Below are 17,745 nucleotides of genomic sequence, written 5' to 3'. Positions count from 1 at the left end.
TTCAAACACTCAAACTTTGTGTAAAACCTCCCCAGACCGTTTGGGCTGTAGCATCTGCAAAGGAGGTGCCACATCCATAGTCATACTTCCACAAATAAGTGAACAGATTTTGCATTTACCTAACTATTCATAATCATTAAATCTTTGTTTTGTATGGTGTGTGTTTTTTTTTTTTTTGGAATCGGAATTGTATATTTTTCAGTGCTTATATTTCATGATGCACATAAATTATCCTGCTGTGTTTCTGCTAGGGTGTATGTGAGGAGATGCGTTATGAAGAAATTCAAGAGTCCTATCCTCTGGAGTTTGCCCTGCGGGACCAGGATAAATACAGATACCGCTATCCAAAAGGAGAGGTCAGTGAGCATTTTGTCAGCAAGAATATAAATAATACAGTATAAGGTTTGTACCGCATTGGCATGTGGGTTGCAGCCGCATGGGAATGGGTTGCCGCTTGCACCTGCCTTATTGTCCGCTGCTGCAATCACCCGACAGTGACATTTCTTGTTTTTTTTTCTTCACTGCAACTGCTTGTATTCTGTGCAAGAAAAATAGTCCGTTAGGTTCCAGAATTAAGTGGCTTGCAATAAGTGACATTCACAATGGGATTTCCAACGTGCCTGTAAAGTTACTTTCTTTGAGCACAGTATAGGGCACAGGTGTAGTGTCTTGGATTACTGGATTATATGTTTCTACCTTGAGGTGATTGGACACTGGCAAGAAGAGCTGTAAGGTCACCCATATAACCCCTCCCACTCCCAGCAATCCTCGGTGTCATTGAGGGTTTTTATGTTTATGTTTTAGCAAGAATATGACCAGGCGAATGTAAATGGGTGTGTGTGTGTGTGTGTGTTTGTTTGTTTGTTTGTTTGTTTGTTTGTGTGTGTGTTTTTTTTTTTTTTTTTTTTTTAAAAAAAAAAAAAAAAAAAAAAAGAATACACACTCTTACACACTCTTACTTCATGTGCAGCTTTAGTAGTCGTTGACAAATGCAATTCTCACCTTCAGCTGTACAGAAATTACTTTGATCTGCAGGTCTGAAGTGTAGAGTGGTAGTGTAAAAAAAGACATTTTAGCCAAATTGCCCAAAAGGGGAATTTCTGCCTTTTTAAAGTGGATATACACCCTCTCCTATATCCAGTGAAGTAAACAGCCTCAGATGATACAGAGATGAAACTAATCTTCCTATAAATGTTTTTTACATATGTATATCTGCTGTCGCCTTTAGAAGGTGCACATAGTGTTAGACAATTTTCTTCCTGTTTCAGCAGTGGGAGGGGGGGCTGGGATTACACTGCGTGTGAGCTGATTGGAGGAAAGGCACACCCCTCCCCCTTCACATAGGGCAGTGTTTCTCAATTCCAGTCCTCAGGCCCCCCCAACAGGTCAGGTTTTCAGGATTTCCCTCAGATGAAAAGGCTGTGATGATTACTAAGGCAGTGAAACTGATCAAATCACCTGTGCAAAATAATGGAAATCCTGAAAACCTGACCTGTTGGGGGGGGGGCCTGAGGACTGGAATTGAGAAACACTGACATAGGGGAACAAAAACTTTCAGAGCTGTTCTAAGCTTCTTCCTGACACACATTTCTAGCTGCATTTATCTCAAGAGTCAGAGAGCTTGTCAGAAGTTAACATGCTGATAACACAGGAGCGGAGCAGCAGAAAGACACAGGACTTAGGGCTTTGTAGAGAAATAAGTAAACTCTACAGATACATGTTCCCAGGTCAGATTTCATAAGTGGGGCTTGCATCCACTTTATTCACACTTTTTATATTTTTAGATATATATATATATATATTATACACTGTGTGTGTGTGTGTGTGTGTGTGTGTGTACTTTGCATACATCATAGAACCTATATGCATATACAGATGAATCAGGGACTTGTGACTGAAAGGTGTCTGTGTGTGTTTTTTGTCTAGCACTGTTTAATCCAAATGCAGGAAGTTTTGCTTAATGGTGCTCAATCGCTGTTTGTGTAGCAAACCAATCTTCTGCCCTTCTTCCCCCCTTCTTTTTTTATTTTTATTTTTTTTAAACAATAACGCGCTAATATGGTTGTTTATTGTAGTGTGTGTATATATATTATTATTTTTTTTTTTTACTTTCCAACTCCCTTTTTATGGCAGATGTAATTCAATTATCTCTGTTCTTGTACGGTAAAAGACATGTTCCCATATTGTTTCTTCCGAACTGCAAACACAGCTAATACTTGTGTGTTTATGTACACTATACCAGGAAACCTTTTAGCTCAACAGCTGTGTCCTGTTTATTGCAGAGCTATTAGCTACCTAACCTGACCTGCCTAATGACTGTAAAAAGACAAATCCCAGTTATAAAGATGGGGTATCATCAGCTAATGGCTAAACACAGTTGACTTGTCTAACGGCACTGTCTATTTGTATTAAAGGTTCCTTTTTTGATACAAGAGGAATATGTCCAGTTTGATGGACTCAAAAATGCCCAAGCCATTTTTAACTTTTGTACCAGTACAAAATGTCAAATAGTTTAGTCTAAAATGGTGACTGGTGATAAATGGTGAATAAAACTTCATAGCTCCAGAAAACGACTTGACCCCATAGAATTTACCAAAGGCCTTGCGTCTGTAAATATGAAAATGTTTCTTGGCATTTATTGTTGCCAATAAAGTTTCCTTTTTACAGACAATGTTGGCTACTGAACTAGAGGAAATTGTTCCTACTAAAGAAAAAGGGGACTTTTGCAGTTTTTAGGTTGAGGCTATGGCTTTAAATGAAATCTACTTCATCCAAAAGTAGTCATGTAATGCAGTTATAGTATTGCACCCGACAATGAGGGAAAATCCTTGATCTCCTAGCTGAATGAACAGCTCATAACTTCTAAATCTCTGCAAATTGCAAGTTCTTTATTGAAAATTGAGTCATTCATAGAGGCAAAGTCCCCATTTCTTAGAAGTTTGCTGTATGTATTCAGATGCAATACATTTTGTATGGTTTATGGTGTCCCATTTTATTTGGCAAACAAAAATTTTTAACCAGCACACAAGCCAGCCAGCACAAAATACCTGTGTAATCGGTCAACCTTTTGGGTAAACAAAGCTGTCCTTCCTTTTTGCATTGAATACATTTTGCAAATACATGTAAAGCCACACTATTGTATCAAGGTACCTCTGTGGAGTTTAGTCCCTATCTAAGCTCTCAATTTGGGACATACAGTGCCTTTAAAGTATTCGTACCCCTTAATTTTCCACCTGTTATTTTTACTATCAAAAACATAAATACATTTTATTGAGATTTTAGTTGAGCTAGACCAACACAAAGTGGCACATCATTGTGAAGTGAAAGGGGAAAACGATAAATGGCTTTCAAAATTATTTACAAATCTCTGAAAAGTGTGGCATGCATTTGTATTCAGCTCCCTTTTTTACTCTGATACCCCTAATTAAAATCGAGTGGAACCAATTGCCTTCAGAAGTCTCCTAATTGGTAAATAGTCCACCAGTGTGTAATTTAATCTCAGTATAAATACAGCTGTTCTGTGAAGACCTCAGAGGTTTGCTGGAGAACCTTGGTGAACAAACGGCATCATGAAGGCCAAGGAACGCACCAGGCAGGTATATAATTTATATATATATATATATATATATATATATATATATATATATATATATATATATATATATATATATATATATATATATATTCTCTCCCAAGTGTTGAACATCTCACAGAGCACTGTTCAATTCCTCATTCGAAAATGGAACGAGTATGGCACAACTGAAAACCTACTAAGACATGACTGTCCACCTAAACTGACAGGCGTGGGCAAGGAGAGAATTAAACAGAGAAGCAGCCAGGAGGCCCATAGTAACTCTGGAGGCGCTGCAGATATCCCCAGCTCAGGTAGGAGAATCTGTCCACAGGACAACTATTAGTCACGCACGCCACAAATCTGGCCTTTATGGAACAGTGGCAAGAAGAAAGCCATTGTTGAAAAGGCCATCAGAAGTCCTGTTTGTGAAAAGCCATGTAGCGGACACAGCAAACATGTGGGAGAAGGTGCTCTGGTCATGAGACCAAAATGTAACTTTTTGTCCTAAAAGCAAAACGCTATGTGTGGTGGAAAACTAACACTGCACATCACCCTGAACACGCCATCCCCACTGTGAAACATGGTGGTGCAGCATCATGTTGTGGGGATGCTCTTCTTCAGCAGGGACAGGGAAGTTGGTCAGAGTTGATGAGATGATTGATGGAGCTAAAATACAGGGCAATCTTAGAAGAAAACCTGTTGGTCTGCTAAAGACTTGAGACTGGGGCAGAGGTTCACCTTCCAGCAGGACAATGACCCTAAACATACAGCCAGAGCTACAAGGAAATAGTTTAGATCAAAGCCTATTCATGTGTTAGAATGGCCCAGTAAAATATTAACACATAATCAAATTGACAATCTGTGACAAGACTTCAAAATTGCTGTTCAGCTCTCCATCCAATCTGACAGAGCTTGAGCTATTTTGTGACGAATGTGCAAAAATGTCACTCTCTCTAGATCTGTAGATGTGCAAAGCTGGTAGAGACATCCCCCCCCAAAAAGACTTGCAGCTGTAAATGCAGCGAAAGATGGTTCTACAATACTTTACTCAATACTGAATACAAATGCACGACACACTTTTCACACATTTATTTGGAAAACCATTTATTATTTTCCTTCACAATTCTGTACCACTTTGTTATATGTAAAATCCCAATATGTTGATACATATACGTTTTTGGTTGTAACATGACAAAATGTGGAACATTTCAAGGGTGTATGAATACTTTTTTAAGGCAATGTATATTAAGCAGTGCATTGATTGAGAACAGGCTTACCTGGAGGTAACCAGTTTCCCTTAAAGGTACAGGGACACCAGAAAAGCCCAGACTCGCTGATTTGCAGCAGAAGACCCCCTTTTGTGTGTCTGTCAAACCAACAAGGCAGAAATGAAAACTGCTCATATGCTTGTTCTACATTGTTGCCATTTTTGTTTCAGCTGCAGCATTTTGTTGTGAACTGAAACAATAGGATTTGCCTGGTTTGTGTGCTGCCCAATGCAATCCAGTGCAACCCAATGGGCCAGGTGTGAGTGAGTGAAAAATGTGTATAGCGCTACACATGCGAACTGAATCGCCTCTGGGCGCTTGTTTGACCACTTCTCTCTTGAGCTCAGAAGAGGTGGGTTTTGAGCTTTCTCCTAAAGGCCAAGTGGTTCTCCTCCAACCGAATGGAGGTTGGCAAAGTGTTCCAAAGTCGAGGGCCTCGGACAGCAAATCTTCTTTCTCCTTTGGTGTGAATCCATCCTTGCATTAGATATGTGAAAAAACTAATCCATCCCTTTTTTTTTTTTTTTCTCAGTCATATGAGGACTTGGTACAACGTCTTGAACCTGTGATCATGGAACTGGAGCGCCAGGAGAATGTTCTAGTTATTTGCCATCAAGCTGTCATGCGCTGCCTGCTGGCCTACTTCTTGGATAAAAGTGCAGGTACACACTTGGAGAGATAGGGAAGGCTGTAATTAAAGGGGGCATTTCTATAGAGGTCACAGGCTGGAGAGTGGGGTCTGGTGGTCCTTTCATAACATGTTACACCATAAATATGGGTGTAACCTGTTATGAAATGTGAACTTGGCCTTTTAACCCTTTCATTGTCAGCCATTTTTGCATGTTTAAAAAATAATTTTAAGCCTGAAGATTACATAAAATCCCCAATTATTATATATTTTCTGAAAGACTCCTTGGAGAAAAAAATGAGTGGTAGTTTAAAAAAAATATATATTTTTATGTCGCTTGATATTACCATAAAGGTCTGGGGAATAAAATTCCAGTAAACACGCTAAAGTGAATTTTAGGACAAAACGCAATAAACGAACCACATTTTTTGGTAAAACCTAAAAGACCAGGTTGCAAGGAGTAAATGGATACCTAACATGTCCTTCTTCTCTTTTTTTTTTTTTTTTTATAATTATTAAATTATAATTAATTATATATTGAACGTGCAAACAAATGCATGTCGCACAAAGCATGAGAGGTTAAATTTGTGAAGTAGATTCAGACTTTAAGACCCAGCGGGTAAGGAGGGAAAATCCAAGCTTCAGGACACAGCGAGTATAAAGTGTTCCGCACAATCGTTCCTCCACCACACACTCTACAATGTGTGTATGCTTCTGCGAGCCAATGCAGTTCTCTGCCATTCCAAACAACCAGTGGCAGCCTGTCTATTCGGGGCACGGGTACCGCCCCCCTCCCTCCATCAATGCATCTGGCCCCCTAATCTACATGCATGGATTCCGTGTGTGTGTGTGTTTGTTTTTTTTCACCAGATTAGAGCCAGAGGCTTCAAAAAAGGGTGGGCTCTGGTCGCAGAGCCCACCCAATTGTGTGACAATAGCGAGTGAATATTCTCTATTGTCACACTGATTCTCCTCCTGACCAATCGGGAAGTTGGTCCTGAGACCCGTTTCCTGATTAGCCTAAAGGAGAAGCGATGCGATTTGGAGGAGTAGGGAGGAGACAAACTCACACTGATGCAAAGGACTGACCCTTTAGGTCTGATCCACTGCCCCCGCCATGCAGAGTGCTGTCAGTTCCTCCATGGATCACCCCTGTGTCGGCACACACCACGCGCACAGGTATCCATGTGCCTCTGTTTTGCAAGATATCTTCCCCTCCTGGTTCTTATCATAGTTACTCCTCTTCACTATGAGGGGGGAAAAAATGAATTGCCTTTTTTTTTTTTTTTTTTTTTTTTTTATCATTCCCGCTTTTTCTTAGTGTCTGTGAGTCAATGTTTTAATGTTATCTTGTGTGCTATTTTACAGATACGCTGCCTTACCTCCAGTGCCCCTTGCACACAGTCTTGAAACTTACTCCTATAGCATACGGTAAGACCCTGTTTTGTAAATCTAGCGGCAAGTCTTTTCTGTTTCCCCCTTCTCCTTTATTTTGCTTAAAAGTGAAATGGTCTGTTTTGTATGACCTGCTTCATTTCTCACAGGTCTGAGAAGTCACTGTCTTGTGGAGGATCAGTTACTTTATTTTTATTTTTTTTTGCATTTATATAAGAAGTCATGTTTTCATTATGAGCACAAAACTTTAACTGAATGGTCTAAGGTACTCAGTGGTGTACCCCAAGGTTCAGTGTTGGGACCCTTACTTTTGATCATCTTTATAAATTATATAGGGTCTGGGATTAAAAGTACAATTTCAGTCTTTGCAGATGACACTAAGCTATGCAGTGTAATAAGCTATGCAGTGTAATAGCGTCCTTATAGGATGTCTCCAATTTTTGTAAACCTTAATGCACTGACTAATTGTGCAAATGGGGTTTAATGTTTAGTAAATTTATGCACTTGGGGGCTATGAATATGCATGTGTCATACATACTGGGGGAGTTAAATTTGGTAAATCCATTGTGGAGAAGGATCTGGGGTTTTGGTAATCTTAAGCTTAATGGCATGCAATGCCAAGCTGCAGTTTTCCAAAGCAAGAAAATATATTTCTTGTATTAAGAGAGGTATGGACTCCAGCGAGAGATATCATTTTGCCCCTGTACAAATCATTAGTAAGACCTCATCTGGAATATGCAGTTCAGTTTTGACACCAGTTTTCAAAAAGGATATTGGGGAACTGAAGAAAGTGAAGCGAAGGGCAACCAAACCGATAAGACATGAAGGAGCTCGGCTATGAGGAAAGATTGGAGAAACTGAATGATTTCTCTCTTGAGAAGATGAGGTTAGGGGGGAGGGGATATGATCAACCTGTACGAATACATAAGTGGTCCATATAGTGAATTTGGTGTTCAGTTATTCACTTTAAGGTCATCAGAGCACAAGGGGGCACTCTGTACATCTACAGTTGTGGCCAAAAGTTTTGAGAATGACACAAATATTAGTTTTCACAAAGTTTGCTGCTAAACTGCTTTTAGATCTTTGTTTCAGTTGTTTCTGTGATGTAGTGAAATATAATTACACGCACTTCATACGTTTCAAAGGCTTTTATCGACAATTACATGACATTTATGCAAAGAGTCAGTATTTGCAGTGTTGGCCCTTCTTTTTCAGGACCTCTGCAATTCGACTGGGCATGCTCTCAATCAACTTCTGGGCCAATTCCTGACTGATAGCAACCCATTCTTTCATAATCACTTCTTGGAGTTTGTCAGAATTAGCCCAGGTTCACACTGGGTACGAATTGCTTCATCTCAAATCGGTGGCATTTGCCGGCAATGACGCCGTCCTAATCAGAGCGACGCCGCACCTGCGGCGCTGCACCGATTTCAAAAAGTAGTTTCTGTACTACTTTTTGCGATTTCGGGACGCGATTTACATGCACAGATGTCTCTTAAATCGCGGCCGAAATCAGGACTGCCAGCGGGACTGAAGCCGTGCGAGTTCAGATGAACTTGCACGGCTTCACTCCCGCAGCCCAGTGTGAAACAGGGCTCAGTGGGTTTTTTTGTCCACCAGCCTCTTGAGGATTGACCACAAGTTCTCGATGGGATTAAGATCTGGGGAGTTTCCAGGCCATGGACCCAAAATGTCAATGTTTTGGTCCCCGAGCACTTTTGCCTTTTGGCACGGTGCTGGAAAATGCATTGTTCTTCACCAAACTGTTGTTGGAAGAAGTTGCTGTTGGAGGGTGTTTTGGTACCATTCTTTCCTGGTGCCTCCATGGCAGCATACCAATGGTCATGGCTCCGCCCCCACTGACCCACAGGACCACGTAACTCTCTCAATAAAAAGAGCTCCCCCCTCAGATAGGCTTTCTTTTTTCTGTCCTCATCCCGCAGGATCATATTTCAGCCCTACCTCACCATCCATGGTGTAACCGTTGCAGGTTCATGCTCTCCTGCAGGACGGAGTCCTATGGCTTGGGCTGCTAAAGGTGCCAGATAAGTATAGGAGACCATTTTTTTTGAGGATTTTTTTTGGGGCACTTGTTTTACCTCCAGGAGCTTATGGTGTCTCCTCTTCAGGTATATAGGCTGACTATTCCGCATCCCGGGTGGTTCTCCTCCGGGAATAGGGCTTTACTATTATGTTAAAAGTTACCCAGCATTAGTTTCCCACTTACCGCCTGTATGTCTCACTCCTCGGCGGGACGCCGGGCATCTGTCCTCCTCACGAGCTGCAAGCGCTTCGCGCGGGTCACATGACTCAGTTTGTCATCTCGGGGGGCGGAGCCGTGGCGACGCGGCCGCGCATGCGCACTGCGCGTTTGGCGGCCATCTTGGTACTCCCAAGACTTTAAAAGCAGCCTGTCTTTCTCAGTTGAGAGCAGACTGTCAGTGGGGTAGCATCGCCAGCACTCGTCTCCTGCTGGATTACCTCTACAGAGCGATATGGATCCTTGCCAAGGCACTTTTGGACTGGTCAGTGTATGTAGAAGAAAAGAAAAAAAAAGGGGATGGTGTGTGACTCTTATTTATATATATATATATATATATATATATAATATATATATATATTTTTTTTTTTCCACTAGGTAAGGGCTGCTACAGAACAGGTAAAGTATTAGTAATAGAAAAGAGCACTATCACAGACATACTATACATCCTGTATTCTGGGATTTTGTCTCCGCAACGAGACGCATCTTACAGATCCTCCCGCGACAGAAGCTCAGGAGGCCACAGGGGTTCAGGCCATCCCCACTCTTCAGGCCGCAACTCTAGCAGCCATCGAAGTTCTTCCCACCATTCCTCTTCCAAACCTAGAGGGGATGACTGTTGGGTCTGTGGGAAAAAAGCCCTGCCAGGCAAGTTAGCCTGCGGCCAATGCTTCTTGGAGGCTACTGCAGAAAAACAGGTGTCCACAAGCTCGATAAAAGATCTTATCAAAGAATCCATCAGGGAATTGGCTGCAGCACAAAGCACTTCTTCTCCTCCTTCTCCCTTGGCTGAGCAAGAGATCGCGGGCCCATCCACCCCATACCCGGGGGAAGAGGGCCTGGAGGAGGACTTAGTATCAAATGAGGAAGAGATTTCAGCCTTTGACTTTGGTCTGGTGGAGCCATTTGTAATGGCAGTCAAGGATGCCATTCAATGGGAAGAAGAGGGCCTTGAGCCCCCGTCCAAAACAAAAAAATACTTTCCGCATTTAACAAAGAGAGTATCTAATTTTCCCACTTATGGAGGAGATTAAAGGGATCATTCTAGGAGAATGGCAGAAAGTTGATAAGAGGCCTGTCGCCTTTAACCGTCTACAAAAGCTGTATCCGTTGGCCGAATTGGATGCTAAGATTTTTGAATCCATTCCAGCTGTGGATGCCTCAGTCATGAGGCTGGCAAAAAATACGACCCTACCACTAGAGGACTCGGTCTCCTTCAAGGATGCTTTAGACCGGAGGATCGATGCAGATCTTAAAAAGATGTACCAAGCAACTGGCGGGGCTTGCAAACCGGCGGTAGCCTTATCTTCTGTTTCCAGGGCCACCAGGGTGTGGACTGACAACATTGAGACAGCTCTCAGAGCAGGCATAGACACCGAGGAAGTCATTAAGGCATTAGATGAGTTAAAGCTGGCATCAGATTTCATGGCAGAAGCAGCGATAGATGTCTTAAGAAGCTCCTCCAGGGCCATGTTGTATTCAATCACGGCCAGAAGAGCCCTATGGTTAAAACCATGGGCAGCAGACCCATCTTCGAAGCAATCGTGGTGTCGCATTCCGTATGATGGGAAAGCACTTTTTGGGGAGAAGATGGATTCGGCAATTTCAAGGGTCACAGGAGGAAAGAGTGGTCTGATCCCTCAAGATAGAAACAGAAGGAAGAGATTTGCTCCCAGGCCTAAAGCTCAGCAGAGAGGAAGGGACTCAAGATCCTATCGCCCAGGTTATAGAAGGGGCTGGAAGGGGTCTCAAGCTTCTTTCCTTAAGCTGGGGAAACCAAAACCCACAACTTCTGTGGGAGATTCCCAGAAGTCTTTTTGACTCCCCTGCCACCCAGACCAGCCTAGTGGGTGCAAGACTCAAGGCCTATGCGCAGGTCTGGGTGGAAGGGTGCACCGACCCATGGGTCTTGTCCACCATCCTCAGGGGACATTTTTGGAGGTTCAAATCTCGCCCTCCTCCATACTCTTTCCAAGACACCAAGATCCCGGCGTCCAAAGAGAAAAGGGCAGTATTTCAGTACATCCAAATACTGTTACAACAGAAGGCAGTGTTACCAGTCCCAGCTTCAGAGATGAACTCGGGATTCTACTCTCCCGTCTTCTTAATTCCCAAGAAGACGGGAGGATGGAGGCCCGTACTGGATTTAAAAAAATTGAACAAGTATATCAGACTGGAGCGCTTCAAGATGGAGTCTCTGAACACAGTAATCTTATCAGTCCAGCCCGGGGACTGGATGGTCTCCATAGATCTCCAGGATGCATATCTGCACATTCCGATAAACAGCCAGTTCCAGCACTTTTTACGGTTCAAGGTGGGCGGCCTGCGTCTACAGTTCCAATGCCTCCCGTTTGGAATCTCATCAGCTCCCAGAACGTTTACAAAGGTACTAGGGGCCATTCTAGTGCCTCTTCGGGAAAAGGGGATACGAGTACTATATTATTTGGACGATATTCTAATCTTGTCTCAGCAAAAAAGCCTCTTAGAGGAGCACACCCAAACAGTACTAAGCACCTTGTCCAGATTTGGTTGGTTGATCAACATAGCGAAAAGCCAGCTAAGGCCAACACAGAAGATGGGTTACTTGGGGGCCCTATTCAACACCCTGGAGAAATCAGTTTCTCTGCCACCGGAAAAGGTTCCAATTTTGGTTCAAAAAGTAAAACGAGCAATGAGTTCCCGCTTCATGTCAGCGTCAGATTGTCTGAGCCTCATAGGCTCCTTCGCTTCATGCATCCCAATGGTAAAATGGGCCAGATGGCACCTACGGGAATTTCAGCTAGGGTTCCTAGCCCAATGGGGGAAAGAACATCTCAAGCAGAAGATAATTGTGTCCTCTTCGATGAGATCCAGTCTATGGTGGTGGACAAGACCCTCCAATCTATTAGTTCCACGGCTCCTGGGTCCAATTACATGGACCATACTTGCTTCAGACGCCAGCCAGCTAGGTTGGGGAGCACACACCCAAGACAAGTTAGTTCAAGGGAGGTGGCCATTCAGTGCGGAGGGAGTAATATCCAATATCCTGGAGCTAAGGGCGGCCTGGATGGGGTTTCTGCATCTAGCACCTCTTCTCAGGGGCAAACCAGTCCTTCTTCAAATGGACAACCGTGCGGCGGTGGCCTACGTCCAGAACCAAGGGGGCACGCACAGCAGGGCATTATTCAGCGAAGTAACTCCAATAATCTCATGGGCAGAGAAGAATCTATTCGACATACGGGCATCCTATATTCCGGGACCAGAGAACCAGTTAGCCGATCACCTATCAAGGTCGTTCTACAACAACAACGAATGGTCTCTAGACCAAGAGGTCTTCAACAGGATCTGCCAACAGTGGGGGACTCCCCAATTAGATCTTTTTGCCTCACCGCTCAACGCGAAGACTCCTCGGTTCTTCTCAAGAGCACCATGTCCGACAGCAGTGGGTACAGATGCTCTGATCCAGCCTTGGACATTCCAGTTGGGATATGCCTTTCCCCCAACTCCCTTGATTCTGAGATTCCTCCAGCGTCTGACAAAGGAAGAAGTAACCATCCTGGCGATCATTCCATATTGGCCAAGGAGGCCGTGGTTTCCGCTATTGGTCAGTCTATCTCTGGGCAGTCCGACGTCTCTACCTCTCAAGAACAATCTGCTGACTCAGGGCAGTTTCATCCACCCGAATCCAGAGATTCTGGATTTGAGGGTCTGGATATTGAAAGGAGGAGGCTGGGGGATATAGGGTGTTCACAAGAGGTCATCCGAACCCTTTTGCTCGCAAGAAAGTCTTCCACGAACACCACTTACTACAGGATTTGGAAGAAATTTGTGGCCCTAGCGGAATCCAACCAGTTCAATCCACTGTTTCCTGAGGTTCATAATATTTTGTTATTTTTACAGTCAGGCCTAGACCTAGGTTTAGGACACAGCACTCTAAAGGTCCAGGTGTCTGCCATCTCAGCCTTAACAGATGTCAGATGGGCACTTAATCCACTGGTGGACAGATTTTTGAAGGCGGTTCTGAGACTTCGCCCGCCCAGGAAATCTCTATACCCCAAGTGGGATCTGACAATTGTGCTGGAAGCCCTAACACGTTCCCCATTCGCTCCTACAGAAGGTTGCGCACTAGAGGACATTACCTGGAAGACAGCCTTCCTGATTGCAATCACATCGGGGCGCAGGGTGTCGGAAATCCAAGCCCTGGGAGCCCAAGAGCCTTATATCACATTCTTTCCAGACAGGGTAGTACTACAGCCAATACATCAGTTCATTCCCAAAGTACCTTCGGTCTTTCATTTCAATCAAGAATGGGTACTTCCAACATTTGAAGGAGAGCAAGCATCCTCAAACCTGCATGAGCTAGATGTAGCCAGATCCTTAAAACATTATCTTAAGGTAACACAGGAATTCAGAAAGGACCAATGCCTCTTCATCATCCCAAAAGGGGCAAGGAAAGGAAAAGCAGCCTCCAAGTCAACAGTGGCAAGATAGGTTTTCTGGATGAGTCCTACAATCCATCGGGCTAGTGGTCTTCCTATTCCCAAGGCAATAAACGCACATTCAACGAGAGGAGTCGCCTCGTCCTGGGCAGCCTTGGCAAGGGTCTCCCCGGAAACTATCTGCAGGGCAGCAAGCTGGTCTTCCTTCAGCACCTTTATGTCCCACTATAGCCTTGACCCGGCAGCCCTCACATCGAGAGACTTTGGGAGAAAATTGCTAGAACGCTCTACTCTATAGTTATTAAATATATTTTTTTTTGAGCAGTACCCCCCCTGTAAAGCGAGTTATTTGACCATTGGTATGCTGCCATGGAGGCACCAGGAAAATGGAAAATTGAATACCTTTCTGTAATTTTCCTTTCCTGGTGCCTACCCATGGCAGCATACACCCTCCCTTATGGACTGCTCTGCGGTCTGAGGGCTAGTAACTAGAATGCCTATCTGAGGGGGGAGCTCTTTTTATTGAGAGAGTTACGTGATCCTGTGGGTCAGTGGGGGCGGAGCCATGACCATTGGTATGCTGCCATGGGTAGGCACCAGGAAAGGAAAATTACAGAAAGGTAGGTATTCAATTTTCCATTTTATTCATGGCTGTGTTTTTGGGCAAAATTGTGAGTGAGCCCACTCCCTTGGATGAGAAGCAACCCCACACATGAATGGTCTCAGGATGCTTTACTGTTGGCATGACACAGGACTGATGGTAGCGCTCACCTTTTCTTCTCCGGACAAGCCTTTTTCCTGATGCCCCAAACAATCGGAAAGATGCTTCATTGGAGAATATGACTTTGCCCCAGTCCTCAGCAGTCCATTCACCATATTTTCTGCAGAAGATCAATCTGTCCCTGATGTTTTTTTTGGAGAGAAGTGGCTTCTTTGCTTGCCCTTCTTGACACCAGGCCATCTTCCAAAAGTCTTCACCTCACTGTGCGTGCAGATGCGCTCACACCTGGCTGCTGCCATTCCTGAGCAAGCTCTGCACTGGTGGCACTCCGATCCCGCAGCTGAATCCTCTTTAGGAGACGGTCCTGGCGCTTGCTGGACTTTCTTGGGCACCCTGAAGCCTTCTTCACAAATGCTGTGGAATTTTTTTTTTATGGGATTAAGTTAATTTTCATGGCAAAGAGGAACTTTGCAATTGCAATTTGTCTGATCACTCTTCATAACATTCTGGAGTATATGCAATTTCCCATCTCAAAAACTAAGGCAGCAGACTTTGTGAAAATTAGTATTTGTGTCATTTTCAAAACTTTTGGCCATGGCTGTAGAGGGGGAAAAAAGATTTAATCTCCAAATACGGAAAGGTTTCCTCACAGTAAGAACTGTGAAATATGTGAAATGGTCTCCCTCAAGAGGTGGTTCTGGCCAGATCGATAGATTGCTTTAAAGGGTCTGAATTATTTCCTAAATGTACAGAATATAACTGGGTACTAACATTTTATAGGTAAAGTTGATCCAGGGAATATCCGAATTTTGCGTCTTGGGGGATCAGGAATATTTTTTCCAGTGGAGCTTAGAGACTGACAGTTTATAAAGCAGGCGTGGCAAAGGTCTTCCATAGGTAGCTGCACCCAAATTATATCAGCATGGAGTAATTCCCTGAAGAGTAGGAGAGGAGACTTTTTTGAGTAGCTGGGTCAATACAATAAACAAGTAAATAAAGGGATCGTCCCACCTGAGGAAGTGGTTGTTGCATCAGTGTGGAACACACATACTTTTGAATGGTGTGGTGTAGTATCGGTGCATTATCACCTCTACTGACAGCTTATTTTATGACCAGTCCTCAATTGCAACTAGCAGGCATCTGTGTTGTGTATTGAAGTATGCATACTAGCCAGTTACCCACAGTTTGGCAGCCACTTGCTGTGCTTGGTCTGGTCACTACACAGCAAACTGCAGACAGCCTGAAACAGCCATGCGGCTACTGTTCTCAAAGCCATTTATTCTGTTCCACACTAATGTGCTGTAACAGCAACTTTATCAGGTGAGAAGATACCTTTTTATTTACTTGATTTATGGTTTTGACCATTCCTAAATGCGCCCCCTCCAACTTTATGACCTATACAAAAATGACATCCACAGTATAACCAATGTAGTTAACTGCTTGCCTTTCGGTTACCTTTTCACTCTGCAATAGCATTTCAAGCATTTAAATCCATGTGTATGATGTCCATATCATTAAATATACCAGTAGTAGTTATCAGAACCTGGATGAAATAGTTATTGCATGCAATAAAATGTTTTTTATTGGTTTTAATGTATTGAAATATGTACTGTACTTCCCCAGGTTGCAATATAGAAGAGATTAATCTGAACATTGATGCAGTAAACACACACAGGAATAAACCAGAGGTATGCTATGTTTTTATGATGCAACTTTTGAAAAAATTGAGGTATTGACCTGTATTTTGTTAGGTTGGTGTTTTTTTTTAATTATTATTATTATTATTATTTATTATTCCTACTCTTCTCAAATCAGGTTATTTCCTTCTTCTAAAAAAAAAAAAAAAAAAAAGAGAGCCATACAATAAAGTTTAATGGCAGATTTTCTTCACAGTGTATGTTGGTCCAATCCCCAAAAATGCATTTAATTCTCTGAGCTATACTTAAAAGTAACTTTTTTTTTTTTTTTTTTTTGGAGAGGGGATTCCATGATTGGGCTAGCTTTGGGTGGTGTAAGGGACCTTGGTTATATAATCTATGTTTGGGGATCTTGGAGTTGTCAGCATAGACTGGCAGTCAGCCGCTCAACCTCGCCTATTGTGCTGATGTCAAATATGCCTTGTTGTGGTCAGCAGCTGTGGCTGATCCTGAAATTGCTTCAAGGATCCTGCTCTGATTGGTGGCCCAAGTATCCACAAAACTCACGTATATGATGCTTGTAACTCCACCCAGTTGTGAAGCCTAAATTATGGGTGTTCCTGTGGGGGAAGATACAGCCAACATAGCCCCGTTCCTTCTCTAAGCTGAGTGATCTATAACTGTTATAAATGATCAAGCAAAATACTGCTTGCTCATTCATAATAAGTATTCGTAAAAAATCACCCAGAGTTGTAGCTCTGTGTAATGTATCTGACTGTGCCCTGTGTGTGTACAGGCAGCAGTATTTTCAGATACACATTTATAATGAGCCCTTATTTTGCATATTTTTTTCTAATGTAGATTTATGACTATGAAAAAGTGTAACTCCATGTAAATTGTTTTCTGTGGTTCTGCTTCATAGAACGTAGACATATTCCGATCACCTGAGGCAGCCCTGCTTACTGTACCTGACCTTCATGGACCACCCAAACCTTGGTGCCACTTTTTATTTATTATTAATGCTGCCACAATCTGTTTTATCAATTTACCTCAATCCTTGCAATAATTATGGATAACTTTGTCTAAAGCTCTATTAATTTTGTAAATATTTATAATTTAAAAATAATTTTATGATTTTTTTTTTTTTTTTTTTTTTTTCTTGATGAAATATGTAAAGAGCCAAGTCTACCTGTTAATGTTTTTATATGCAAGTTTAGTATTTTGTGCTTTATAATTTCTTTTCAGTAAAATTGTATATGGATTTAATTGAGAAAAAAATTAAGACAACTTACAAAAAAGTTTAATATTGTGAAGTTGAGGAAAGAGAACCCACCTTCCTATCTCCAGTCAATATTTTTTATATTATGTGCAGGATCTAAAAAAAACTCTTCAAATACATTTAAAATTCAAGCTAAATGCAATTAATATTGTGCTGCATCTGCCCTTGGTCGCAAGCTTGTAGTCAATTTCAATACGGCAGCTTTCAATGATTTGCTCAGGTAATTCCTGAACTACTTTTTGCACCATCCCTCCCCACACCTTCATCGATCCTAAAAAGGGAGAAAGGGAAAAAGGTGCCCTAGCGAGCATGGTTCAAATTGTGGTTGCTAGATGCTTTAAAAGGATTGTGTTGTATATTTACATAGCCTTTTTCCAGCATTTGCTAAAACGGCAAGATAGAATGCATGTTTGTGTGTGACTTGCATGGTGCCATGGCCTTATGCTTGTTTTACTTGCAACTATGAGTGCTTTTGCCAGATTATCTTATCTCCTAAGTGTGACCTATGAGCAGTGGAACTATTTGTAATTTTTCATTAATAAACTGCTACACAGCCCGTACTGAT

General features: G+C 42.6%; 1 protein-coding gene across 3 annotated transcripts in view; it reads left to right on the top strand.

Annotated features, from left to right (window-relative positions):
• Positions 1 to 17,745, top strand: part of PFKFB4 (6-phosphofructo-2-kinase/fructose-2,6-biphosphatase 4) — a 132,980-nt gene that overhangs the window by 112,054 nt on the left and 3,181 nt on the right. For 2 of the 3 annotated variants that reach the window (XM_040359460.1, XM_040359458.1), the window contains exons 10-14: positions 252 to 356; positions 5,375 to 5,504; positions 6,839 to 6,901; positions 15,888 to 15,952; positions 16,824 to 16,897. In XM_040359460.1, coding sequence (XP_040215394.1) covers positions 252 to 356; positions 5,375 to 5,504; positions 6,839 to 6,901; positions 15,888 to 15,952; positions 16,824 to 16,897 — 437 coding nt within the window. The remainder of the gene's footprint in view (positions 1 to 251; positions 357 to 5,374; positions 5,505 to 6,838; positions 6,902 to 15,887; positions 15,953 to 16,823; positions 16,898 to 17,745) is intronic. The other variant, XM_040359459.1, reaches the window with a different exon arrangement.

The sequence above is a fragment of the Rana temporaria genome, chromosome 7 (genome assembly GCF_905171775.1).
Source record: "Rana temporaria chromosome 7, aRanTem1.1, whole genome shotgun sequence".
NCBI classification, from domain to species: domain Eukaryota; kingdom Metazoa; phylum Chordata; class Amphibia; order Anura; family Ranidae; genus Rana; species Rana temporaria.
Note: the sequence above shows the minus strand (reverse complement) of the source record. Positions and strands in the feature narration are given on the sequence as shown.